This window comes from Mustela nivalis, assembly GCF_964662115.1.
Source record: "Mustela nivalis genome assembly, chromosome: 1".
Lineage (NCBI taxonomy): Eukaryota > Metazoa > Chordata > Mammalia > Carnivora > Mustelidae > Mustela > Mustela nivalis.
In genome coordinates this window covers 64,874,411-64,900,872 of record NC_139020.1, presented here as the reverse complement: position 1 = coordinate 64,900,872, position 26,462 = coordinate 64,874,411, and the positions used below count along the sequence as shown (strand labels likewise).

At 43.9% G+C, this 26,462-nt stretch overlaps 1 protein-coding gene across 4 annotated transcripts; it reads right to left on the bottom strand.

The window, feature by feature from the left end:
- On the bottom strand, positions 1-26,402 carry PLA1A (phospholipase A1 member A). Of its 4 annotated transcripts, XR_014305686.1 has the most exons (12): positions 25,932-26,380; positions 18,591-18,792; positions 16,427-16,604; positions 15,817-15,925; positions 14,712-14,813; positions 12,286-12,375; positions 9,968-10,135; positions 8,462-8,551; positions 6,515-6,627; positions 4,895-4,999; positions 1,278-1,442; positions 1-414 (listed from the first exon to the last, which is right to left on the bottom strand). XR_014305686.1 is itself a non-coding variant. In XM_082711420.1 (11 exons), the coding sequence occupies exons 1-11, from the start codon at positions 26,002-26,004 to the stop codon at positions 330-332; spliced, it is 1,371 nt and encodes a 456-aa protein (XP_082567546.1). In that variant the 5' UTR covers positions 26,005-26,402; the 3' UTR covers positions 1-329. The 4 variants fall into 4 exon arrangements, 2 of the variants coding, with proteins under 2 accessions (XP_082567546.1, XP_082567547.1); XR_014305687.1 differs by lacking the exon at positions 4,895-4,999; XM_082711420.1 differs by lacking the exon at positions 4,895-4,999 and having other exon boundaries at positions 6,519-6,627; positions 25,932-26,402.
- Positions 26,403-26,462: the final 60 nt, after the last annotated feature.

The window sequence follows — 26,462 nt, the reverse complement described above, 5'->3', positions numbered from 1 at the left end:
TTCAGATATTCCATGGTAGTTTATTATTTTTTTAAAAAAGCATTTTTGAATGTTTTATTGAATTCTAGATACAGATGTTCAAGGATATGGGGCAACTGCAGTTAAATATGAATAGAAAAAGCTGAAATGGTATTTGTGTAAGGCTGTTCAAATTGCTAATAGAGACAAGTCTCCACTAGATGAGCTATCTGTCCCCTCTAAAGTGGTTAATATGGGGAAAAAACCAAAAAATTTTGCCTTCCTTATAGTAGTAATAGCCTAGAATAAGTTGAACATAGCTCCCCAACCTCCTCTGAAATCCAGGGGGATGTATCTCGACCAGGCTTATACTACACACATGTTATTTTCAGGTCAAAAGAAACAGTCACACTTGCTTGTAAGGTCACTGGCTCAGGTAAGCAGACAATCTTCTTGCTGTAAAAGAAGAGCAACAAGAAGGTATATACCCTCAGGGCAGGCTCGTGATTAGTCAGGAGAGGGGGCTAGGAGTCGTGCGCTCTTGTGAACCCATGTCAGGTGAAGGAAGTCTACGATCATCCATTATAGGAGTCTACTACTCCTGTCCTCCGTGTGCCCACAGGTGGTAAGAACAGTATCAATCCCTGCTAGAGGCACAGGAGGGGCCTCTCTCTCTGCCTGCCTCTCGGCCTTGTGATATCTGTCCGTCAAATAAATAAATAAAATAAAATAAATAAAATCTTAAAAAAAAAAGAAATCTTTGTTCCAATAAAATCATACATAGAAACTAAATAAGACATATACAAAATAGGTTCTATATTTATATATAAAGTTATCCAGCTATATATCAGATAAAATGAAGTTTCTTATATTGAAGTGGGAATGGGAAGTTGAAAGTGATAATTGTTGCACAACAGTATGGATGTACTTAATACTACTGAATTATAAACTTAAAAATAATGTAAATTATTTTTTTAAAGAGTTAAAGAAAACAATTAAGTCTGGGAGAATCCAGGGAGTATCTGGCTATGGAGAAAGTGGTGAAGGGGTGTGCACTATCCCTCTGTTCCTCACCCCCACCCCAGCTATTCTCCACCCTCTTTGGCTTTCTAACACCTCCAACCCAAGATGGCCTCATAGGAAATTCAAGAAAATGCTGGGTCTTTGTCATCTCTTCATTGAGGAAGCTAACCACTGTGATGAGATTGCACCTCAACAAATGTCACATCTAAGGTCAGTATTGGTCCTATGGGTGTGCCAGAGTGGGGTAGGGTGGGGTGGGGTAGGAAGGGATGGGTTGGGGTAGATTTGGGGCTTACTTGTCATTGACCGGCAAAGGAGCAGTGCAGAACTTCCCAACAATGGTAGTCCGGTCTTTTCTCCAAACTCGGTGGGAAGAATGAAACTTGAGTTTCACTTGGTTTATCTGGCACTGAGGGTTGGCATGAGCTATGACTCCTTTCCCCTGGAGTTCCTGTCTAGGTCTGCAAGGGAAAGGGAAATTAAGCTACCCAAGCACATTTGGCCTTTGCTTCCCCCTTGGCTCCTGCTAGTAGTGTTGTTCAGCTGTCATGCACAAAAGAACTCCTTGATGGTGGGGATCAAAATCCCTTGTATTGGGGCGCCTGGGTGGCTCAGTGGGTTAAAGCCTCTTCCTTCAGCTCAGGTCATTTTCTCAGGGTCCTAGGATCGAGCCCCACATCGGGCTCTCTGCTCAGCCAGGGAGCCTGCTTCCTCCTCTCTCCTCTCTCTCTGACTACCTCTCCGCCTACTTGTGAACTCTCAAATAAATAAATAAAATCTTAAAAAAAAAAATCCCTTGTATCATACTCATCAGCCCCCTGTGCATATACTCACAGCTTTAACATAGTTCAGAAAATAGTTGTTGATTTTTGAAAGCAAACAAGTGGACATGACAGCAAAATAGTAGCTCTTGGATTTTCATATCTGGAAAAAAAGTCTGTGTTCTTAGATTCCAAATTGGAGAAGATCTTCACTTTCAGATCTACCTACTAGAAGTACAGCCTTCTTTTAGGGCATTAAGCTCCATAAATTTTGTGTGAACTAGGCCGAGTTTGGATGTGTGGATGGGAACAAACAAACAAACAAAAAACGGATCTTGAAACCAGACAGAGCTGGCGTGGTACCCAGGATTTGTCTCCTGCCAACTGTGTGGCTTTGGAGTCACACGCCCTGTGTCTAATCTCCGGCTCCCCCACACTCTAGCCATGAGCCTGACCCACAGGGTTAGGTATGCCTCGACTGCAACCTAAGTGACCCAGAGTGAAAGCAAAATTCAGGTCTCTCTTGGCCCAAGATGGAAAGAATATGAAATGACCAATCAGAGAGGTGACAAAAACAAGATTCGGGTGTGGAGCAAGGAAGCCTGCTGGGATTCCACCAAACTGAGCAAAACCCTGGGGTGCAGAGAAGGCACTTGCCTCCTGTGTCGAGCCCACAGCCTCTCCAGGCTCAGAAGCAGTGGGGCCTGTAGAAAGATGAGGAGAGCAGGGGGCGTTGGGGATCATCGAACAGGCGTACATGGCTCAACCACATGGTTTCTCTTTCCTTTCTGGCTTCTTGGAGTGAGAAAATGTCTTCTTCGTGTCCTTTTTAACCCCAGGTTAGTCATATAATTTGTTTTTTTCTTTTGAGGAAGAATCTATATGACTTTAAAAGCTGTTCCTGGTTTGTTTTTGTTTTTGTTTTTTAATTTAAGAAGTGTTTTGGAATATGTCAGAGGGGGGACAAAATAAGATATTTCCTTTTAAGAAGCTGCATGGATTACAGCAGCTAGTTACAAACTAGCAGGGTATGAAGGATGCTGTGAGTGACCTTGAAGAGGAAAATTACCCAGAGCAGGTCCAGGCCCAGAAGGCCAGCAGATAGAAAGTTACTATCTCTGTGGGTAGAGCAAGAGATAGCCAGCCCTTTCTGCTTTTATAAACAGGCATCCTGCCACAGGCTCCCTGCACTGTTCCCATTTAAAGCAGCGCCCCCCCACCGCCCCCAGCCCTTGGAACCCGAACCCCTGCACTCCCCTATAAAAAGCTCTATAACCCTGCTTCCCCGGGGCCCAGAATCTCCAGAGTGAGCAGTCTGGGTCTGCCAGAGTAAAATAAACCCGAGTTCTCTTACTTCTCTGAGGGTCACTAGGTTTCTCTCAGGTCTGATTTTTATTTTTTCTGCAACCTAAGGACTTGATTTGGGTAAATTTTCTAATTAGAAGGAAATCCTGGGGGTTCACAAAGCTATAGAAAGTAGGGAAAGACCACACATAAACCCCCCTCCTTTTTTTCAATTTCTATTCTGCAAAAAGGAAAACAAAAACAAAAACCAAGGAATTAAAGATAGCCACGTTTTGAGTCTTCTACAAAAGAGTAAAACAAAAATAGCTTTGGGGAGAAGGAAGAAATAATCTGTGGACGTCCCTTCCAATCACTTGGGGGCTTTTTTTTTTTTTTTTAAAGATTTTTATTTATTTGTTAGAGAGAGATACAGAGCGCAAGCACAGGCAGACAGAGTGGTAGGCTAGAGGCAGAGGGAGAAGCAGGCTCCCTGCCGAGTAAGGAGCCCGATGTGGGACTCGATCCCAGGACGTTGGGATCATGACCTGAGCCGAAGGCAGCCGCTTAACCAACTGAGCCACCCAGGCGTCCCTTGGGGGGCTTTTTAAAAAGTGTAGCAATTGAGGGGCGCCTGGGTGGCTCAGGTCATGATCCCAGCGTCCGGGGATGGGGCTCTGCTCAGCAGGGAGCCTGCCTCCACTCCCGCCTACTTGTGATCTCTGTCAAATAAATAAATACATTCTTTTAAAAAAAATCCTTTAATTAAAAGTGTAGTGGTTGAGGCTACATCCAGAGACTCAGCAGTAATTGGCCTGGGGCGGGGCTTGGGTGGGAAGGGGTCAGTGGGGTTTATTGCTCTTCTGGTGGTTCTCACCAGAGGCCAGTTGTGTGTCATTGTGTTGACTCCTGCTAGCGTCATCTCATCTACCAAAGCACAGGAGAAGCAATGAAAACACCTGGTGGAAATAAAACGACCTCAGACTGATCTACTGAAAATTATTCAGCTATTATCTGCAAGACTTAGGTGGGCACATGAAGGTCTGTGTTGGGGTCCTGCCTGCCCACCCTCCCTCTCTCTCTGTGGCCTGTGTGAGCCGGAGCCCTGGCTGGTGGCAGGGTGTCTGGGAGTCCAGAAGAGTGCTCCTCTGGGCGGAAATTCGTATCTCCTGCTATCTCCTGCTAGTACAATTAATGTCTAACGCTGCAGCCTGAGGAATCTTTCCAGATTCCAATCTGATCCAGTCACTTTTCTGCTTCAAAGTCCCACTGGCTCCCAAACTGCTCTCGAGATAAAAACCAAAATCCCTAACCGGTCCTTCAAACCTCGCACGGTCTGGCCCTGAGCTGCGCCCCCGCCCCAGCCTTCTCTCCCAGTGCTTTCCCCCTGCTCTCCGCTCCTGCTCCTGGGCTGCATTCTCACCAACCCTCCATTGGGTAACTCCTGCGAATTACTACTCAAACGTCACCTTCTCAGCCTTGGTCTGTCTCTGTCTTATCTGTTCTCTCCTAACACCCACCACTGTGGACAATTGGACACATCCGTGCACATGCACTACTCATTCCTGTGTTTGCATGTTCGTGCTTCATCCCACCCCTCGCAACCCACACGTCTCAGGCTCCCGTGCCGGCAGGTCCCAGCGAGGTCTAACTTGCAGGAGGCACACTTAGTGGGGAGACCACTTCGGGCTGTGATTCCAGAGGGGCTGTATTTCCCGGTTCCCACCACGCAGCCCCCTGCCTCGGTGGATCCAGCTGGCACTCTACCAACACCATGACCACCACCACCACCACCAGGGCTCTGTTCCTACAACCCCATAGGCCATTGGCCCCTTCCCTGTTGCTGATCCCTGCACTGCCTCCCCACTAACCTTTTGGGTTTTCAGCTCTCCTTACACATTTGTAATTAATTCCCTGGGTTCAATTCCTTCTCTTGGACTCCGGGCTTGGGCTCTGGTTTCTGGACTGGACCCTGACTGAGACAGCAACCTCTCATTAGACTGGTTCCTGCTGGCTTATGATTAACTAACCAGTTGCTTTTTATTATTATTTTTATTTTATCTTATCTTATTTTTAGTAAAGAGATAGAAGTTTATTTAAAGTTTTGGTTTTTTTGTTTTGGGGTTTTTTGTTTGTTTGCTTGTTTGACAGAGAAAGACACAGTGAGAGAGGGAACACAAGCAAGGGGAATGGGAGAGGGAGAAGCAGGCTTCCTGCCTACTGAACAGGGAGCCTGATGCGGGGCTCAATCCCAGGGCCCTGGAATCATGACTTGAGCTGAAGGCAGATGTTTAAAGACTGAGCCACCCAGGCCCCACAAGCAATAGAAGTTTATTAAGTGAAGATACAGAAAAAGCTCTCAAGAGTGAGAGGGGTCCACAGGGTTGCCAACGAGGGCCTCTAGGGCTGGACTTTTATAGAAAGCTAGCCAGGAAACTTAAATCCTTTTAACATCTCTCTTGAAAACACCTTCAGTGGCTTGCTTACTTTTTAGGAGTGGTTATTCTTTGATGGTCACAGGTGATTATCATAAAGACACCTGCCCCACATGACCCACCCCTCAGGCCCAGGGCAGGATGGTGCCCCATGACCAGTTGCTTTTTTTTTTTTTTAAAGATTTTATTTATTTCTTTGACAGAGACAGATCAGAAGTAGTCAGAGAGGAAGGCAGAGAGAGGAGGAAGCAGGCTCCCCGCCGAGCAGAGAGCCCGATGCGGGACTCGATCCCAGGACCCCGAGATCATGACCCGAGCCGAAGGCAGAGGCTTAACCCACTGAGCCACCCAGGTGCCCTGACCAGTTGCTTTTTAAAGAGACAAGCACGTCTGCTGCTGGGTTCATCTCCCTTGCTGGCCTTGAGCCTCCCTACAGTTGAAGTTCTCTATCTTCACACCTCAAGATGACTCCTGTTAGCGTCAAGATAACATCTGCCAGCTGGTAGACCCAAATGTGCCCCCAAGGCAAGGAAATGCTCAGCCTTGTTAGCCACATGGCCTCAAGCCCTGCTCTCCTCCTACTCACTTGCTAACTGACCCTCTGCCTGCGATTCAGTTCTAGGAACTCACCCAGTACCACACCCACTTTCCAGGAGTATCTATTGTAGATAATATCTACAATTCTCAGGCTCTGGTCAGCTCTCCCTGGGCTAGTGGCTGAGGTCCTCCTACTTGCTGACATCACTGATACCCACTTCCTGGATTTACATGACTAATGTTTCCTATCAGGGACCCAACTCTCATGTTCTTACTAGCCCTGAAGACATCCCATTACTTCTCTCACCGGCCTCCTCTGGTATTATCTAAATACACCATCCTTGGATTCACTACTGATCCTGAACCTGGGACAGTTCCCAGCATGTGTCTGTGGGTGCATCTGGCGTAGGTACTGCCCTCACCCCACCTTTAGACTGATGGGCTTGGGCCATCCCCAGTAAGCACACAGGGCTGTCATGGGAGGGGTGTGTGTGTGTGTGAGTGAGCAGGGACACTTACGTACATGGTGATCTTGACCAAGGAAGTAATATTGCTGCTCAGGAAGGTGACAGAGATGAGGGTGTCCTTGTTCCTTGGCTCCTGCAAGTAAAACTCCACGAGGCTGTGATGCACTGGGAAACCAAAGCAGAGCAGATGCCCAGGCCAGAGGTCAGTGGTGCCCAATGCACACCAAGCCCCAGAGAGCAGCAGGGCAGGAATCTGAGATCTGCCTCTTAGCAGCAGATTACCTGCTGTCCCAGATCCTCATTGTAAACTGGGGGTCATAAAAATAGTTCTGGATGAGAATTAAATGAGATAATATCTACAAAGCCCTTACCCAGTGCCTGTGACTAGGAAGCATTCGATACATGTTAATTTTTGTTATTACTTGTAATGCTAGAACATCCCACTCCTCCCTGCTTGCTGACATTATCTTGGTGTTGTGATTTTGAAAGAACTGAAAAAGATGTCTCTTATACTAAATAAGATCTCATAAAATGTAGCACTCACCCTCCTCTCCCCTCCTCCCCAGAGTTTTAGGAAGCCCACTCATGTGTAGGAGATGACTGTCTCCCTCTCTGTGGCAGCCTGGGCGTCTCTGTGGCATCCCCACCCTCCCAGACAGCTTGGATCCTGGGGCTGTCAAAGCTTATGTCATTGACACCGACTGGCTCTCAGAAGCAGAGCAGAGGCCAGTGCGGAAGCGGGTGGTAGCATGGAAAGAGAATAGATTTGGGAACCAGAGGACCCGGAGTTGAATTCTGCCTTTTCCACCCCCCACTGTGTAGCCTTGGGCAGAGGCTTCACCTCTCAGAGCCTCTCCTTCCTCACACCTTACTCAGAGTTGTGTTGTTAGGAGAGTGGATATATGTGAGAAGTCCATCGTGGACTTTTGTAGCCCACCTGTTCCAGGAATTCTCTCTAGCATGATAAGCACCCCCATCTAGTATCCTCCGATTCTGACTGATAAAGGGAAAGGGATCATATTACTTATCAAGTTCCCCGTCACTGTGCTAGCAACTTCCTGTATGCTAGTTTATTTTATCCTCACAGCTGATTCTTTGAAGTAGGTATGTTACTGCTCTCATTTTCTACACACAAATGTAGAGGTTCATAAAGGTTAAGTCCTATCTCCTGATCACATGTCTGGCAAGCACAGAAGCTGAGATTCAAATGCAAGTTTGTGACCACAGTCTGAGCTTCAGGCTCCACATCACATGGCACCAGAAGTTCGGTACAGGGAAGGAATGGCCATAAAGATCCCTCCAGCAACCAGACAAAAGCTGACCCCCAAATCAGTTAGAATTAGCATGGCCATATAATTTATCATCCTAACCAGCATAGTTTTGTCCTGTACCTACAATAAACCAGACAAGATCCCAGATAACAGCCTAAAAAAGGAAGTATAGTCCTTCTACTTAAGATGCAAATAGCACAGGGAAAGATGATGCTCCAGCCTGGGCTGGATTTCATAGATTCTTAGACACACTTTCATCTCACATTGAACATCTTTTACCAGCATCTGCACTTCAGTGAACTGCCATGGTTAGAAGCAACAGGGAAGAACTGGAATAGCCACATGTATGGGAAGGAGGGCAGAGGACAAGGTTTAATATTCTTCAGAGACCCTGACCTGGGAGGGCTGCCAGGGTGGGAGATGCATAACGTGGACACCAAGGAGGGAGCAAAAAAGTATGCAGGAAGGAGGGGTCTGGGGGCCTTCCCAGATACCATACTGCAGAGAACCCACACTGGAGGGAGACAGGAGGAGCTAGGAGAATTATATAGACAGTAACATGTCCTTAAGTCTTCATCTGAAGCAGAGCAATGGGTTGGACCAGCTCTGAAAGTTCAGGATCTAAGACCAGTAGCTGCTGCCCCCCCACCCCTCCTAGACCTCTTTGCCCCAGTCTTTCACCCCCCACCTTGGCCACCACTGAGCTACATGTCTTTCCCCCAACTTACCACAGTACGGAGCCCGGGCAGTGGTCAGGAGGAAGACTTTCACTTCCTTGGGAAGAGGCTCTATCTTGACACCACTTTGTTCCACGAGCCCTGGAAGTAGAGAGGCAAAGACAAAGACAGCAGAGCCCTGAGGAGGCCATTGCACTGTCCCATGGCACCCAACCACGTTTGGATTCCTTCATGCACTCGTTCATTCTGCAAACAAGGCCACTGTATGCTCATTCTATGCCATGCCCTACGGCGAGTCCCAGGGTACCTGCAACCCAGTCCAGCCAAGGGTAAACACACAAACAGGAAGTACATTCTTCAAATCATCTGGCCCATTCAAGAGATATTTAACAGAAATTTAAAATTATGTCTCCAATTTCAAAATAATCTATAAGGCAATTGTTTTGACGGCATTTATGCCCTGTGCAGACAAAGCACAGGAAAGTGTTTGACCTGAAGAATAGTGGTTGACAAGTTAGGGAAGGGCATTCCAAGCAGAGAGTACAGTTTGGACAAAGACACACAGGGTGAAGAAAAGAAATATTCTTGGAAATTCAAGTAGTCAGTTCAATTAGTTCAAGTAGTTCATGTTTCCCTGGGGTGTTCACAGCCACGGAAAGTGTAGCAAGAGGTGATGCTGGCCAACAGTGTGAGGTGACTGTTTATATCAGCAGGCCCATCACATCTGGGGGAAACTGTGGCATATGCCCACTGAGTTGGAAGTAACGTTGATTTGCTTTATTGTGGGAAGCTACATCTCCTTTAACATTTTGTCAGGCTGGTATCCGTTTCATTGATAGAAGGAATGACAGGCTGCTGCAGCTCTGAGTGGCAGCCAGGGGTGAGAAGTGAGAAAATGAGGGAAGGGAAGGAGCCATTTGCACTGCCCAGAGTTCTTCCTGAAATCCTTCATCTTGGAAAACCCTAGGATATTCTCAGCAATGACCTGTGGAAGGTGAGTTGAAGCCAGATCCCTCCACCTTTTCCAAGCCCTTCTCCCCAGACTGGCCTGGATCCAGGAATGTGCCCAATCCGACCAGCAATGAGACAGCCCTCCCGCTGGCCCATGGCCACCACAGCCTCAAGCCTCTAAAGTGGGCCATGGGTGCCATTCTTGAGGGCTCCCCACAACACCTTGATTTAGAGTCCATCAGGTGTTGGAGAATGACTTGCCTAGCTAGAAAGACCTATGGCAAGCATGTGGTCTTGGAGTAGGGGCAGCAGCTCTGGGCTATACCAATGTTTCTAAAGTGTCCTGAGTCTGGACTTGCAGATGAGGGGCTGTGTGTAAAAGGTGTGTACAGAGCAAATATGGCATCAGGCAGCAATATACAGGGTGAGGAGTGGGATGTGGAAGGCCAAATGCCTTCTTCCAAGTGGGAATAGGCTGAACACCTTATTGGTGAATTTCCTTACTCTGGTTGGATAGACTTCTTGATCATAAGAAATCAGGACTTACAGAGGTGGCAACTAGCAAGACTTGAACTTTCCCGAAATTGTCAAAGTGGTGGCATTTACCAATTCTTGGACAGGAAAGTAGAAAAGGGTTAAAACAATCCAGACATTGTCCAGCAAGAAAGGCCTTGTAGTTGACACAGGGAAAGGCCACGAGTGGACAGGAATTCTCCAGGGCACTGATGTAGAGGTGCACAGCCCTCATGTGATCACAGATCAGGTAACTGTAACCTGTACAGGGGGAAAAAAAAATACAACCAAGTCTTTAGTTTAAGACAAATGAAAATCTCTCCATCCTGCTTACTGTAATTCTATTGAATTTTATATTCTAGCAGGCAATAAATACATGGTAACTCTTGAGCCACATTTTGAAATGTTAACAGACGTGGCTACTATATTCTCCCTCTTCTTTTGCATTTTCCTGAGATACGTAAACTTAATCGATCAAAAAAAAATTGCTTAAGGGTACCTGGGTGGCTCAGTGGGTTAAAGCCTCTGTCTTCGGCTCAGGTCATGATCCCGGGGTCCTGGGATCGAGCCCTGAATTGGGCTATCTGCTCAGCAGGGAGCCTGCCTCCCACTCTCTCTTTCCCTGCCTCTCTGCCTACTTGTGATCTCTGTCAAATAAATAAATAAAATCTTTATTTAAAAATTCCTTAATTTGAGATCCATCTTCCACGATCATGCAAACTCTCTTTTGGAAAATGGGAGCTTGCTGGGAATTGGTAATCCTGACCCACTTCTTACAATGAGTATCTGTTTGCATATTTTACCTCCTTCATCATCACCTACACAACCCAATTTTTTACAACTTCATGATACCCAGCCTAGCAATGAGACAATCAAGGGAGTCAGCCACAGTCCACGGTAACAAGCTCACCTTGTCAAATGACTGACACACTGAATGTACCAAATGTCCCAATTTAATAAAAACTTGGTTTTCTTGTTGTTGTTTACTGTATACAAATTTGAAGTAACTCACAATGGATGAGTTGGCGGGGCTAAGAGGTCTATAGTGAACCACAGCTCCAGGATTCTGGGTCTTCAGATTCTCCCTTTACCTTGGGACCCCCACTCTGGGACCAGCAACCAAGTCTGAGCTTGTATTAATTTGCCTTCCCCCATGGTTGGAACACTCTATGGGCAAGTTCCTTCTAGGTGCAACAGGGAGCTGAGGGACACAAACTAAACCCTTCTCAAACTGTGTTATGAAGAAAAATGAAAAGTGGCCACCTAAAATTCCACAGAAATATTCAAAGGTCATCAAAACTAAAAAGATCTTATCTGATTTAAAAAATGCTAGAAAATCTATAAATTGTGAAAAGAAATGTGTTTTTGGAATATCAATAAATTTGGTAAATTAGAATAGTGGTTATTCAATAAGATTATCAAGAGTCCTTAAAGTGTCGAAAATTTGGTAAAGCGGGAAAAGACTAAAAACATAGTAAACAGAAATCAGGATAAAATTCTCATAAAAAATGCTGATAGGTTGACTATAGTCATAAGAAGAATAAAAAAAGACTAAACAACCATTGATCCTTAACTTTTGACAAATTCAATGTTATTTAAAATTATGCTAAAAAGAATGTATTCAAAGAGAACATTCCAGAATACAACTGAACCCTGAACAACAAGGGGGTTGGGGCACCGTGCAGTTGAAAATCCATGTATAATTTTCACTCCACCAAAACTTATTTATTAATACCCTACTGTTGACAGGAAGCCTTACTGATAACATAAACACTTGGTTAACACATATTTTATATGTTACATGTATTCTATACTGTATCCTTACAGTAGAGTAAGCTGGAGAAAAGAAAATGTTAAAAATCACAAGGAAGAGAAAGTACATTTATAGTACTCTACTGTATTTATCAAAAAACCCATGTATCAGTGGACCTGTGCAGTTCAAACTCATGCTGTTCAAGCATCAATTGAATATTTAGAAAAGAAGAAATGTATATTCATTGAATGTACTCAAGATAATTATCTTGAAAACAGTTCTGGGGAACTGCAAATTTAATATTAGGGAAATGGTCAACAGTGGGTTGATCCTTCAGCTAGCCAGGTTTGGGCATGTCTTTCTACTTCTGCCACAATTAGGCTGTTGCCCCAGATGTAGTTAGTGTGGACCATGCCACAACAAGGTGCCCAGGAAGAATAGGGTTTATTGGTTTGAGTGATGATCTATCACTGCAGGACCTAAGAAGTGGGGAGGCCAGTGAAAGTATGGTGCAAGCTTTTCATTTCGGGCCCTCTTCCACCAGAATTCCCTGGGCTCCTAAAGACATGCATTCAGTAAGTGCAGGGAAAGGCATTATGGTGCATAGCAAAGGACACTAGGGCTCCACCCAAACCCCAATTCCATCTGGCTTTCTGACCTGCATGAATGAAGGTGGGACAGCCAGGCTGGTCTTGGCCTCCATTGACATAATAGTCCACGTGTCCAACAGGAATCCGGATACCCAGATCTGAAAGGAGGAAGAATCCCATTATTCTGGATTGCAGAGGCATATTTTCCAGGCCCCACAGGGGGGTCCTCTGGCAGCAGAGCCTGAACTCTGACTTTGGGAGCCCACCCACACTGTGTGCTCATTGGGTGCCTGCCTCATTCCCCAGTGCCAGGACAGGGCAGACCATGCCCTCTGTTTTCTACACTGAAAGGCAGCCAAGAAGAATAAAACCATGAAAAGATAATCATATTTGTCTAATAAATCAAGAAAAATAACTCTGATATTTTCTGATAACTCACCAAATGTTATAAGTTTAGTAAATATCCTTATCAAACAAGCACTTATTTTGTTTGGAGCAATAGTTCAGACAGACAGATATATATATTTGGGGCCACATTTCCACAGTCCCCCTCATATTTTTGTGCTGTCTTGATGGAGCAGAAACCTGGCTAATTTGAAAGATTGTGCCCTGGAGTTCCAATTTCATCAAAGTGGCCATATCTGACCCTCAGACTGGTTCCGAGCCATCTGCCAAAGACCCCAAGTTTCCTTTTCGTAACATCTTTCCCCTTCCCACATCACTACTGTAAGTGATTGGTTGTATGTTACTCGTTTAATGGCATCTATCCAGGGCTTAGCCAAGGACCTAGAAGTTGTCCTTTCCCTGATTCCCTACACTTAGCCCAACACCTGTCTGGTCAGCTCTACCTCCAAACTGTATTTCAAATCTTTCTACTTCTCAACATCTCTACTCCCCCAACCCCTGTGTAAGCCCCCACCATCTCCCACCCAGACCACTCCTGCAAACACCTTATAATGAACCTCCAGGCCCCCTTAATGTCCCCTGCAGCCAAGTCTCTGCCCAGCAGCCACAGTAATCTTTACAAGAAATCCTAATGCCTCCCTGTTCTCACCAGCTATAGAATAAATGTAAACTCCCCCCCACGGCCAGCCTGAGCAGGACCCCCTTCTCCTGCCTCACTCTCTGTTCTCTAACCATGTGGTTTTCTTTGCTGTCCCCACCTACATCCAGGCTTTGCTTTTCTCCACCTCAAATGTTTTCCCAAATCTTCCCAGGGCTGGTTCATTTTCACCTACAAAGTCTCACCTTGGATAGACTTTCTTCAATAACTTACCTAAAGGGACTCCCCCACCCAAATCACCCTCTGTTCCCCCTCCTCCACTGTCATAGTCACAGTGTGTAATTATGTCTGCTTACTTGTTTGTTCTACAGCCTATAGCAGGGACTCTACCTGTCTTTTTTTTTTTCTGCTATATCCCCAATACCAGCACCATGCCTGTCATATTGTGAGTACCTAATATTTATAGAAGGAAGTAATGAATGAATGCCTGCTCAATTAGTCTCTATTTCCACGTGGGTGGGACCTTCTTCAATGCCCTGTACACTGCCGTATTCTCAGTGCTGACTCATAGCTCAATAAAAATCAGTTAGACAAAATGGAATGCTTCCCCACCCCATCACATTAGAAGGAGGGAGCCCCCAACTTTGAAGAAGACTGAAAGGCCTTGCTCTGGTAAATGGGAACCTAATAAGTCACCTATTTAGCAAATTTAAAAACAGAAGGGTTAAACGTGACAATCAACCGGTTAACCCAACAGCTAGGCAGAGGCCTGTGGGCTTTGTTTTCCTATCTGTGAGATGATGAAGGTGGAAAAGAGGGTTAAATAATATGACTGCATGAGTTTCTTCCAGAACTCTGAATCTGTGAGTGCTAGGTGCTAGAAGAAGGCTTCTGACCCAAAGGAATGAGACACGGACACATCTCACTTGAACTGCACACTCTTCTGATGAGGGATAGGCATTATTTCTTCCTGCACCCACCATGCTGAGCACAAGGCCTGGCCACTTCTTGGGCATTTCATAAGGGGTAGAAATGAGGAAGAATGCCCACCCACCCCTTTCCCAGATGGTCAGAATAGCTTCATTTGGTCATAATGTATTTAGGGTTGTAGGTCTTTCCTGTGCCTGTCACTGTTGGCGGCAAGGATTCTATTCTTCACTGGTCTGAAGGCCTGGGCTCCTCACTAGGGAGGAGGAAGTCCTGACAGGCCTGAGTATCTGCCCCAGACATGGAATGCCCCAATCGCATGGGGCCAGTCACATTTACCCTGAAAAAGAAGCATGACTTTCCCAGATGCCTGCCAGGCAGCAATGCCCTCCCCCACCCAGCCTCATCACAAGGTTTAGTATTAATCAGAGGTCAAGATGACTCCTCCCTTCAATAAAAGCTCAGAAGGGAGGGAAACTGCCCCGAACCACACAGATACCGGCTACCTAGCCCCTGCTGGGCTCATTTCCTGCCCCTAGGAGGTCCACCCACCCCCACACTCACTGTCAGCATCCGTGTGGATGGCCTCCACGAAGAGGGCATCTCCAGGGTCCAGGCGCTCCTCCAGGCTGGCTTTGGTGTACTCCGGTCCAGCGGGGTCCAGGCCTGCTGGGACAGACTGATGTCAGGGGCCCTTTCCTCTCGGCTGCCGCAGCCCTCGTGGACCCACCACACACCTCTCCGGGCCCTTCCCAGTCAGTTCCTAGAGTCCTCTAGCAAGGACCCAAGGGTAAGAGGACAGCTCAGGACCTCTGCTCCCAGGAAACCCCACGTTGTCATCTACAACTCTCAATGACCTAGCTTCTCTGGCTCTGAAATGAGCTTCATAACATCAGTCATTTGGTAAGGGCTAATGTAAGTAATATTGATCCTCATGTACTCATCACAACAGCTAGAATCTTTGGAGCAGTTACTGGATGCCAGACCTTGTGCTAGTCCTCATAACAACACAGTGAAGTAAAAATTACTATCCCCGTGTCTTAGTTTGAATGCCTTTTTCTCTCTTTCCCAAAAAACAGACCCTGAGACAAGGACTTAAAGCCCAAGAAGCTTATTTGGGAGAAGATCAGTGAGAGTATAGTGAGGGAGTAGGAAAATTAGAGTATGAAAAAATGAATGTTTTTTCATTTGGGGCAATTGGGTCTTATCCCACTGGGACCCTTCTGAGAGACTTTGTAGAACATGACTCAGAATTGTCCCACTGAAGAGCCAGAAAGATCGGGGTATTTACCACACAGCTCTAGTCCCTTATTCATTGAGAGTAGCTTCTGAAGCATAAAGTCCCCAGTGCTTTTGCAAGTATTTAGCATAATTGTCTAAGGGTGATTTCCACAGTGGGCCAAGCAGATATGAGCTATTACAACTAATTGTACAGAGGTAGTAACTGAGGTTCAGAAGAAATGTGTGGCTTCTTACACTGACATTAGAGATCACACAATAACAACACAATACTGTTTCAGGCAAAAGGGCCACAATAAATAAATTTTAGTGAAAATAAATAATTCAATCATAAGAACAAAGATTTCCTCTGCTCACCTCAACAGAGGCATTTCCAGGGCATTCTCTCTCTATCTCTAAACTTGGGAGGATGGGCAGAGAATAATGTTACCTGTGATCCGTCCTAATTGGCCTTTGTAGAAATGTCCCACCATGCCCCCAACGTGGGCCCCCAGGCTAACTCCAATAATGTGGATTGAAGACTCTGGCACACCCAGCACCTAGAATAGGGCATTTACAGGAAACTGCATGTGAGTCACAGTAGCCTCTGGCCTCACGGGCTCACACTTTTCCCTGAAGCTTCAGAATCAGAGGACCCTGGGTATGACATACCTCCACACATGCTTTGGGAGAAGAAGGCAGAATTTTCATCCCATTCATGACTTGCCCTCTTCCTAGACACCCCACCTTAACGACTGCCTCGTTTTCTCTTTGGTGACTTAAGTGTGTGAGTAATGACCATGGCCACTTCCTCTTGAGGGACTCTATATCTAACGTCAGTGGCACATTCTACAGAGGAGAAGCAGAGGTTCAGAGTGGGGCAACAACTTGCCCAAAGTCAACACTGTACATGGTAAAGTGGAGATTAGAAGGAAAGACCCACAAGCTACTGGGTGGCTCTGCTTCTGCCCTAAGGCTCCTCTTCATGTGTTGATGCCTCTTTTCTGTCCTCTGTCTCCTCAGAAGCAGCCAAACTCACCCCCAAGCCCTTCGGCACTTACCAGGAGTTTTCTGAGGAAACGGGAGATCTCAAGTCCCAGCTTAACCACATTTTCCACGGCTGAGAAGTAGACACCTGTAGAACCATAAACCCAGTCCACAGCAATCACATTAGCATTTGCTGCCCGAAGAAGACTGCCAATGAATTTATCAATCCAGGAAGGCTTTGTACCTAAAGCCCTAGACAGAGGGCCAAGAAAGGATGGGAAAATTTTCTGTTAAGTCAATATCCATTGTCATGGAAATGATGACACTCTCTATTAACAGAATAAATGGAGGGGGGTGTGAAGGTCAAAACAATGAAGGGGGGTAAATGGGCAATAAATATTACACCACTTTGAGCATAGGAGAGCTTAATCCCAAAGTCACCAAGGCTTCAGCCTGTATATATGGAGACTTTGTGTAAATTATAAAAGGGCCTTTTGTTTCTGGTAGATGCAGCCTCATACCAGGGCCTGGAACTCAGGTGGGATTTCAGCCCCACCAGCCCCCAGTCAGGTATCTTTGTGCAGTGCGTACTACACACACCATGTACATTGACACTGCTTGTGTTACTAATGGAGGAGAAAAGATAGCTTTGTACCTTAGAGTTATGATTTGCCATCTTAATTATCATTCTATAATATAAGCACTCTCCTTGAGGGATGATTTTATTTACTTGCTCATTCAGTCATCCTTTCACTAATTCAGTGAGCCAGGCAGTATGTTAGGTGCTTTGTGAGAAATAAAGAAAACTAATGGAACGCCTGGGTGGCCCAGTAGGTTAAGCTTCTGCCTTCGGCTCAGGTCATGATCTCCAGGTCCTGGGATGGAGTTCCACATCAGGCTCCCTGCTCAGTGGGGAGTCTGCCTCTCCCTCTGCCTGCTCTGCCTGCTGCTCCCCCTGCGTGTGCTCTCTCTCTGACAAATAAATAAATAAAATCTAAAAAGAAAAAAAAAGAAAGAAAGAAAAACAAGATATATTTTCTATTCTTTTGGAACTTACAGTATAATAGGCTTTTCTAGGAAAAGGAGAATGGTAGAAAAAATTTCATAAAGCTGTCCCAAGAGATTGAGATGGGGAGAAGTTTTCTCAGTGGCCCACAGTAAGGGAACAGTAAGGGCACGCTCATGTGGGCAGAGGAGCCCAAACTGGGTGTGTGCCACAGAACGTGGCTTTGGGGGATCTAGGAACAGAAAGAGTAACAACCTGCTGAGCTCTCCAGCTCTGTTAGCTATCTCTGGGTTGGGATACACTAAGCCCTAGAGAGTGACTGAATATGAGATTTGCTGGAGGAAAGACTTTGGCACAAGAGAGAGGAAGAACGCCTATGGAGGGAAGTGGCTGGGTCCCCGGAGTCCAGTGACTTGAGAAGCAGAAAGAACCCAGAGACTCTGAAACGGTGATCCTTTGTGCAGTGCCTCGGTGTCCACCTCTTCATTGGACGCCCCCATCTCTAGTTGTTTGATATCACTATTATTTCACTGCATTCTCTCCTTTCCTCCCACCAAACTTCCTCTGTTTCTGGCCTTGTCACTGGGCTCTGGAGAGAAGATATTGGAAGGATGGATGGTGGTTAAATTGAGACTCAGTGTTACAACAAAATTTGGACTATAAGGCATCAAAGAAATTGAAGAAGAGAAGTGTCTAGCACCTGAGGAAGGTTAACCTCAGGAGATGATGGAAGTAGCACCCATGAGTGGAAGTTTTTAAATCGTGAAACTAGGGAAGAAATGAAGAAGAGGAAATAAACCCTTGGATAAAAACACCATGCTGTTACTCTGATTGCACAAAGCCTATGATCTCATTGGTTGAAATGAATCATAAAACCCATGCTTCAGGGAGAAAAGGATCACTGAGACCATCTGTACCACTTCCCTTTTATTCAGACGTGGAAACCAAGGCTCCATGTGCTGGGGCAACTTGTTCGGGATCATACATTATTTACTGTGTGAGAGCTGTAGACAAGACCGAGTGGAGGAGTAATGCACAAGACCCACAAGAATGCACAATACAATGTGTATTTACGTTGATATGAGACACCTTCAAAGATAGCAGGAGGTAAAAGATGAAACATGGGACTGTCAGTAAATCCATTTCTCCTCTTGCTCCCACTAACTTCCTATGGCATTATGGTCACTTTCTAGTTCCTAGCTGGAATGTTTCTATTGGCTGATTACTCCCACCTGAATCCATGGATGAGTAGTTTGGTTCTCAGAGTGACATTGAACCCAGAGTTTTGGATGTCACTACTTTCCTGCACTAGCTGCCCACAGCTGGGATCCAAAGGGGTGAAGAGGAGAAACTGGACTTTGAGATTGGTGCCTTGGAGAAGATTAGCATTCTGGAAGTCAGTGCACTTTGTCTGTGCGGTAGGAGGTGCATCTCCTAGAGGAAAAAAACAAAAGAAAAACAAGAAAGATCTAAGGTGAGGTCATCTGTTCTTAGAAGGAAAAAAAGTATTCTTGAGAGGAAGAAAGAAACAGGGACTTACAGGCATTTATTATAAATCAGGTAGTGCACTATTCTGACTAATTTATTAAACACATCACTTCTGTAACCAAAATCTGTGAATAGTTTTCATGTCTAAAGATAAAATGCCAGAAAATGACATGACTATTAACCAGAAAAGACTAAAGGCCATGGTGAAGTGGATATTGTTATGAAATAAATCAAGTTGCCCCTATAAATTGATATGTTAAAGTCCTAACACTGAGGACCTCAGAATGTGACGGGATTTGGAGATAGTCTTTAAAGAGGTTATTATGTTAAAAATAAAGTCTCAATCACTTAAGCCACAGGCTCCAGGAGCACTCTGCCTGTTCAGCTACTGCTTCCTCTGTTCTGGCCACGTGTCTTCCCAGCTTTTTCTCACACTATACAGTCCTAGACCCCCTGAGGGTGTTTGCACTGGCCATCCCTTTTGCCTGGAGTATCCTCCCACAGACATCCCCTCTCTTCTCCTTTGAGTCTTTGCCTGTCAAAGGTAACTACCTCATTTAAATTGCCACCTGCCTGTGCCTTTGACCCAAGTTCTGTCAATCCCCCTCATCCTGATCTATTGTCTCTTATAGCAATCATCCCCTTCTAACCTCCTATGGCATTCACTAGTTTATTATTAAGTGTATTGTTTATTGATTTTTCTACATTAGGATATACTTTCAAAGAAGGCAGGAATTTTTACCCATTTTGTTTACTCTACTGCCTAGAATAGTGTTTGCCACAGACAATAAACATGAAAACCTAGTTCTTTGAAAAGAATAATAAACTAGATGTACTTCTGATAAGGCAGAGTAAGAAAAAAAGAGGGAAGTCACAGGTAAACAATGTAGAGAATAAAAAGGGGATATAAATAGATTAGATTTTTTAAAACCATAAAAGAGCATGTTTATATCCACCCAAAAGTTCAAAACACATTTTCTTCCTAGAAAATGGACAATTTCCTAGAAAAGTATAGCTTACTGAAACTTACTCAAGAAAGAAAAAACAGAAAGTCAAATGTCAAACTGTAGCATTAAGGAATTGAAACAGTAGTTTTCAATCTCTTCATCAAAAAAACTCTACCATGCCAGACAGTTTTACAGAAAAATTCTACCAATCCTTCGATTCTCATCACTGTTCTAGAGAATAGAAAAGGGGAGAGAGAATCTAAATCCATTCTATGAAAAGAACGAAGATATCAAAACTGGACAAGGACAGAAGGAGAAAGGAAAATGGAAGCCCAATTTCACTATTAAACAGACACATAAAAACCTGAATTATCAGCAAATCTAAACATGCATAACAAGATAACAAGGAAAAAGGATAACAAGAACTAAACACGCATCATGGCCAAGTAGGGTTTAATCCAGGGAATGAGAAGATGGCTTAACGTTAGAAGATGTATTAATGTAATTCACATATGAAAAATTAAAGGAAAAAAAGTACTCATCTCAATAGATGTAAAAGAAAAAAGCACAACAAAATTTAATACCCAACATTTCTTAATGTAAGAAAAAGTGTTTACCAAGAACCTATAGCAATGACCATATTTATGAATGAAACATTAGAAGCATTCCATTTAGAACTGGAAACAAATGAGAATGTCTGCTATCAGCATTTCTGTGAAATATTGTACTGAAAGGTCTAGTTCTTGCCAGGGAAACAAGACAATAAAATGGGATCGAAGTTACAAAATTTGAAAAGGAAGCGAGCAAATCGCTAATATTTGCCGATGATAGAATAAAACTTTAGATCACTTGGGAATATGGAAGGTGACACAGTGAATCATGTTCAGCTATCCCCTCTCCCCAACCCACACTCCAACCAAAGACTAATCGTAGATGAATATCGAAAGAGAAGAGATGAAGACATAGTCAATCTCAAATAGAAAGATTATATCTCTGTGAACAAGAACCAGAACAGAATTGCAAGATGGTGCTGAGTTCCTAGTCTGGCAGACGGCAGTGGTTGTGAGAATTCGGCTCTGTGAGGTAAGTGGGGTCTAGAGTGCTCCGTGTCAGGTGTAGAAGGTCAGCACCAGGCGACCTGTGATGGGGTGAGGGGGAGAGGGCTCCCTGACTCTGTTAAGGAAGCTAAAAACAAACAAACAAAAAATCCCTATTGAAACGATTTCCCCAGTGTCTTGGGATCCAGCTCTGTGCTCAGCAGGGAGTCTACTTGTCCCTCTCTCTCTCCCTCTGCCCATCCTCTACCCCTGCTCTTGCATGCTCTCTTTCAAATGAATACATAAAATCTTAAAAGAAGATGAGAAGGGGAGGAGGTGATGGGGGGAGGCCAAACACAAGCTTCTCATTGAACACTGAAATGAAACTAATCTATTATGTTAGAAGACAAGATAATAGTTATCTTTGGGGTAGTAGTGATTAAGAGGGGTACATGGAAAGGGTTCTAAGAACCTTGTAATGTTTTATTTCTTGACCCAGATGTTGGTTACACTGGTGAATTCACTCTGAAAATTCCTTAATCTGTATACTAATAATCTGTGCACTTGTCTCTATATATGCTACACTTTAATAATGAGTTTACCTAAAAAACATCCTACAAACAAAATGCCTACCTATATACAGAAATCAAATGTTTACAAAGATAGTCAATAAAACCAATAAATGAATTATTAATTCATTCCAGGTAAAATAAAATTTTAAAAGCCTTTGACATTGACTTTAAAATAAGTATGCTGAGAATCTACAAGGATAAAAATAAAGACAGAGAAAAGAAATCATGAAATAAAAACATACATAAGTGATAAAATAAGTTATGTAGGAATAAACAAGTTCAAAAATTGGAAATGAAAAAGGTAACCATTGAAATAAAAAAGGAATCAATACTGGGGAGCCTGGGTGGCTCAGTGGGTTAAAGCCTCTGCCTTCGGCTCAGGTCATAATCCCAGGGTCCTGGAATCGAGTCCCACATCGGCTCTCTGCTCAGCAGGGAGTCTGCTTCCTCCTCTCTCTCTGCCTGCCTCTCTGCCTACGTGTGATCTCTGTCTGTCAAATAAATAAATAAAATCTTTAAAAAGAAAAAAGGAATCAATACTATAATGTTTAGTACAGAAGTAAAAAACTTTATAAAATTAATTAATTTAGAGAGAGAGCACGAGCAGGGTGAGGGACAGAGAGAGAGGGAGAGAGAGAATTTCAAGCCAATTCCACACCCAGTGCAGAGCCTGACCTGGGGCTCAATCTATAAGCATGAGAACTTGACCTGAGCCGAAATCAAGAGTTGGACACTTAACTGACTGAGCCACCCAGGCACCCCAGAAATAAAAACCTTTTAACATGAAAGTACAGTTAAAAAGTATAGACAATAGATGTAAAGGTTCCAATTTTTATCTAGTAGCTGTGCTCTAAAGGAAGAAAATAGGAGAGGCAGCAATATTTTCAAAAGATCATTGTTAAGAATTTTCCATAATTGAAAAAATATATGAGTTCTCCAACCTGGTGATTCACAGAACTGTCCCCCTGGGGATAAAAATGTATTATATGTTTATAAAAAATTAAAAATTAAAAAAAAATATATATATATATATATATGAGTTCTCCAATCAAAAATACACTTGGTGATAAGTGAGATAAAAAAGAAACACGGGTCCCTGGGTGGCTCAGTCAGTTAAGCATCCAACTCTTGATTTCTGCTCAGGTCATGATCTCAGGGTTGTGGGATTGAGTCACAAATTGAGCCCCATGTTGAGCCCCCCATGGGGCTCTGAGTTCAGCAAGGAGTCTGCTTCAGGATAGTGTCTCTCCCTCTGCCCCCCTTTCTCAAATAAATAAATAAACCTCTATAAATCAATCAATCACTCTATAGATATATTATAGTATAACACCAGGACATCATGGATAAAAAGATATTTTTAAAATATGTTTAACTATTTAAACATATGTTTAAACATTTAAACATATGTTGGGGCGCCTGGGTGGCTCATTCGTTAAGCATCTGCCTTTAGCTCAGGTCATGATCCCAGGGTCCTGGGATCAAGACCAGCTTCAGGTTCCCTGCTCAGAGGAAAGCCTTCTTCTCCCTCTCCCACTCCCCTTGCTTCTGTTCCCTCTCTCATTGTGTCTCGCTCTGTGTCAAATAAGTAAATAAAATCTTAAAAAATAAAAATAAAAATTTCCGAGTGCATTGGAAAACTTTGAAGAAATGGATAATTTTCTAGAAAAATATAATTTAGTAAAACTGACTCAAGAAGAAATTGTAAGCCCAAATTAAACTACTAGCGTCCAAACATTAAACCGGTAATCAAGAGTCTTCTCTGGCACTAAGATACACTAGAGCTAGATGGTTTTATCCAAGAACTCCACCGCTTTAAAGTACAAGTAATCATTATCTTACATAAGCTGTTAATAGAATAAAAACTTATTTCATGAGGCTATAATAATGCTAGAATCAACAGAACATGGGTAATACAAGAAAAGAAAATGATAAATAAATTTTTTATGGACATACATGCAAAATAATATATATAAATATATTTTTAAAATAAATTTTGGCAAAATAAAACAGCACTGTTTGAAAAAACACACCACCGTTAAAGGGTTTGTTCCTGGTGATCTTAGTCCGATTGGGCTAGCATGTGGGATTAAGAAGAAAATATAGAAATTGTCTTTATAGTAAAATTGCTTAAACAAGCCACCAGAAGCATGGAGGTTCCTCAAAATGTTGAAAATAGAACTGCGCTATGACCCAGCAATAGCACTACTGGGTATCTACCCTAAAGATACAAACGTAATGATCCAAAGGGGCACATGCACCCAAATGTTTATAGCAGCAATGTCCACAATAGCCAAACTATGGAAAGAACCTAGATGTCCATCAACAGATGAATGGATCAAGAAGATGTGGTATATATACACAATGGAATACTATGCAGCCATCAAAAGAAATGAAATCTTGCCATTTGCGACAACATGGATGGAACTAGAGCGTATCATGCTTAGCGAAATAAGTCAAGCGGAGAAAGACAACTATCATATGATCTCCCTGATATGAGGAAGTGGTGATGCAACATGGAGGCTTAAGTGGGTAGAAGAAGAATCAATGAAACAAGATGGGATTGGGAGGGAGACAAAGCATAAGTGACTCTTAATCTCACAAAACAAACTGAGGGTTGCTGGGGGGAGGGAGGTTGGGAGAAGGGGGTGGGATTATGGACATTGGGGAGGGTCTGGGCTTTGGTGAGTGCTGTGAAGTGCGTAAACCTGGTGATTCACAGACCTGTACCCCTGGGGATCAAAATATATGTTTATAAAAAATAAAAAATTATAATAAAAAATAACAAGCCACCAGAAGCACAAATCATAATAAGCACTAAGAATTAAGACAACAATGCAATAACAATTTTTTCTATAAAGTTGACAACATGAAAAATGTTTGATACTACAAAGTATTGGCAGACAGGCTGGGGAAACAGCCACGCTTACATACTAATAAATTGTTATAGCTTCTTTGCAGGGCAGTATTTCCCACATCTATCAATAATGCATAAGACAGAAATCCTTTCAGATATGGTGTATCATGTATAAATGGCCATGTAGAATAGCAAGATAGCTCTGGGTTCATATGGCAGAATTTCACACGAACACACAAATTTGATATACATATAAGAAGTCCATTTTATACATAGACACACAAATAAGTACTCAAGAGAAAGCACACATGATGCTGAGTGGCACCTTTTAAAAGTTCCCCATTAGGGACGCCTGGGTGGCTCAGTTGGTTGGGCAGCTGCCTTTGGCTCAGGTCATGATCCCAGCGTCCTGGGATCGAGTCCCACATCGGGCTCCCTGCTCTGCAGGGAGCCTGCTTCTCCCTCTGACTCTGCCTGCCACTCTGTCTGCCTGTGCTCGCTCTCTCTCTCTCTCTCTCTCTCTCTGACAAATAAATAAATAAAATCTTTAAAAAAAAAAAAAGTTCCCCATTAAGGCAGGGGTGAATGCATTCATGCACGCTGAACTTTGGAGCAGGGAGGGGTGCTGAGAGAGGCAAGGAGGTATTTCAAGAGAAGGAGGGATCACGGCAGGTCTCTTGGAAGATGTGAAGAGCATACATCAACAAAAAGGTATGAGCAGCTCCAGGCAGAAGGACTGATACATCCTAAAGCCAGGGACTGAAATTAAATGTCTGGTGAACACGAATGAATGGGGACCTGCAGGGTAGGTGGGTTGGGGGGAAGCTTTCCCAGCGGAAGGACCAGTGCTCAGAAGAGAGGGATCTTCACCAGCCAGAGAACCTCCAGGCCCCGGGAAGTGTTTACATTTGCTACATCAAGCGGCAGGCATGGTGGGTAGGGTTTTTACCTGGGGAAAGGTACAATGCCAAGTGGCACTTGAAGGAATTTTTTCTTAAAGGTCATCCTTTCTTCTGTGGTTAGCAGGGACTTGCTATCCTACCAGGAAGGACAACAAAACTAAATTTGAGCTGGATCAGTAAATTAGCAAGGACATCTACTGTTCTCAACGACAAAATTTCTATTAGTCTGAAAAATTAAAAAAATTTTTTTAAAGATTTATTTATGTATTTAACAGAGACAGGGAGAGAGAGCACAAGCAGAGGGAGCTGGGTAGGGAGAAGCAGGCTCTCCGCTGATCAGGGAGCCCTAGGCGGGGCTCAGTCCCAGGAGCCTGAGATCATGACCTGAGCCGAAAGCAGACGCTTAACCAACTGAGCCACCCAGGCACCCCATGGAAAATTCAGATTTTAAAATTAAATATATCTTGGTGCAGTGGATATTAATAGGGGGAATGTAAATCATATTTTGGAAATAATAAGGTCTTATTTTCTTAGAGTTAATCCTGACTTGTGCCAGGTGAAGAGGATTAATGCACTTCCAGAGAAAAGAGAGAGTGTCCTAGTTGCCCTCAGTCCCATTATGATTGTAGGGTTTTTTCCTCCCTCTTCTAAATTCATCTCAAAGGAGGGCTTTTAGGGGACCTTCCAAAGGTTAGCACTGCATAAACAGGTGGTTTAAGAAATAGAACCACTGACAAAGAAATGCCACCCAATTATCCGAGCCCCAGAATTACCTGCACTTCCAATGCTAAGCCACAAAAGGAGCCCCCATGAGCAGAAGAGTCTCTTCCTGAGGCCTGGGGGCATCGCTGAGCTGCAAGTCTCAGAGCTGGGGTGAAGCCGAGTTCCTACAAGCCAGCCTCTCAAAGTTTTGGACAGCAAACACCCACTTGGGTCTCACTAATCATTAACTGGCCTCTTGACCTGTAAAAGAAAAATGAACTCTCCTTATCTGTTTAAACTCCACAGTTTGTGGATTTCTTCTTCTCAACGAACATAAATACACTTTTCTTTTCTTTTTTTTTAAAGCAGGAGACGTTGAAACACATTGTCCTTCCTCTCTGAGCCAGACATCATCAGGAAATGATTTCCTGCACGTCTCCCACTTCCCATTGTAAAATGTTAGTAAAAACCAAGGCAGAAGTCTTTCATCTCTAGGTGGTGACAAAACCCTCATCGTACTGGAGTCATCTGTGGACATGTTTGACTCCCTAGGAAGACTCTGAGCAACTTGAGGGAAAAGACCTTCTCCTTTCATTCTCCTT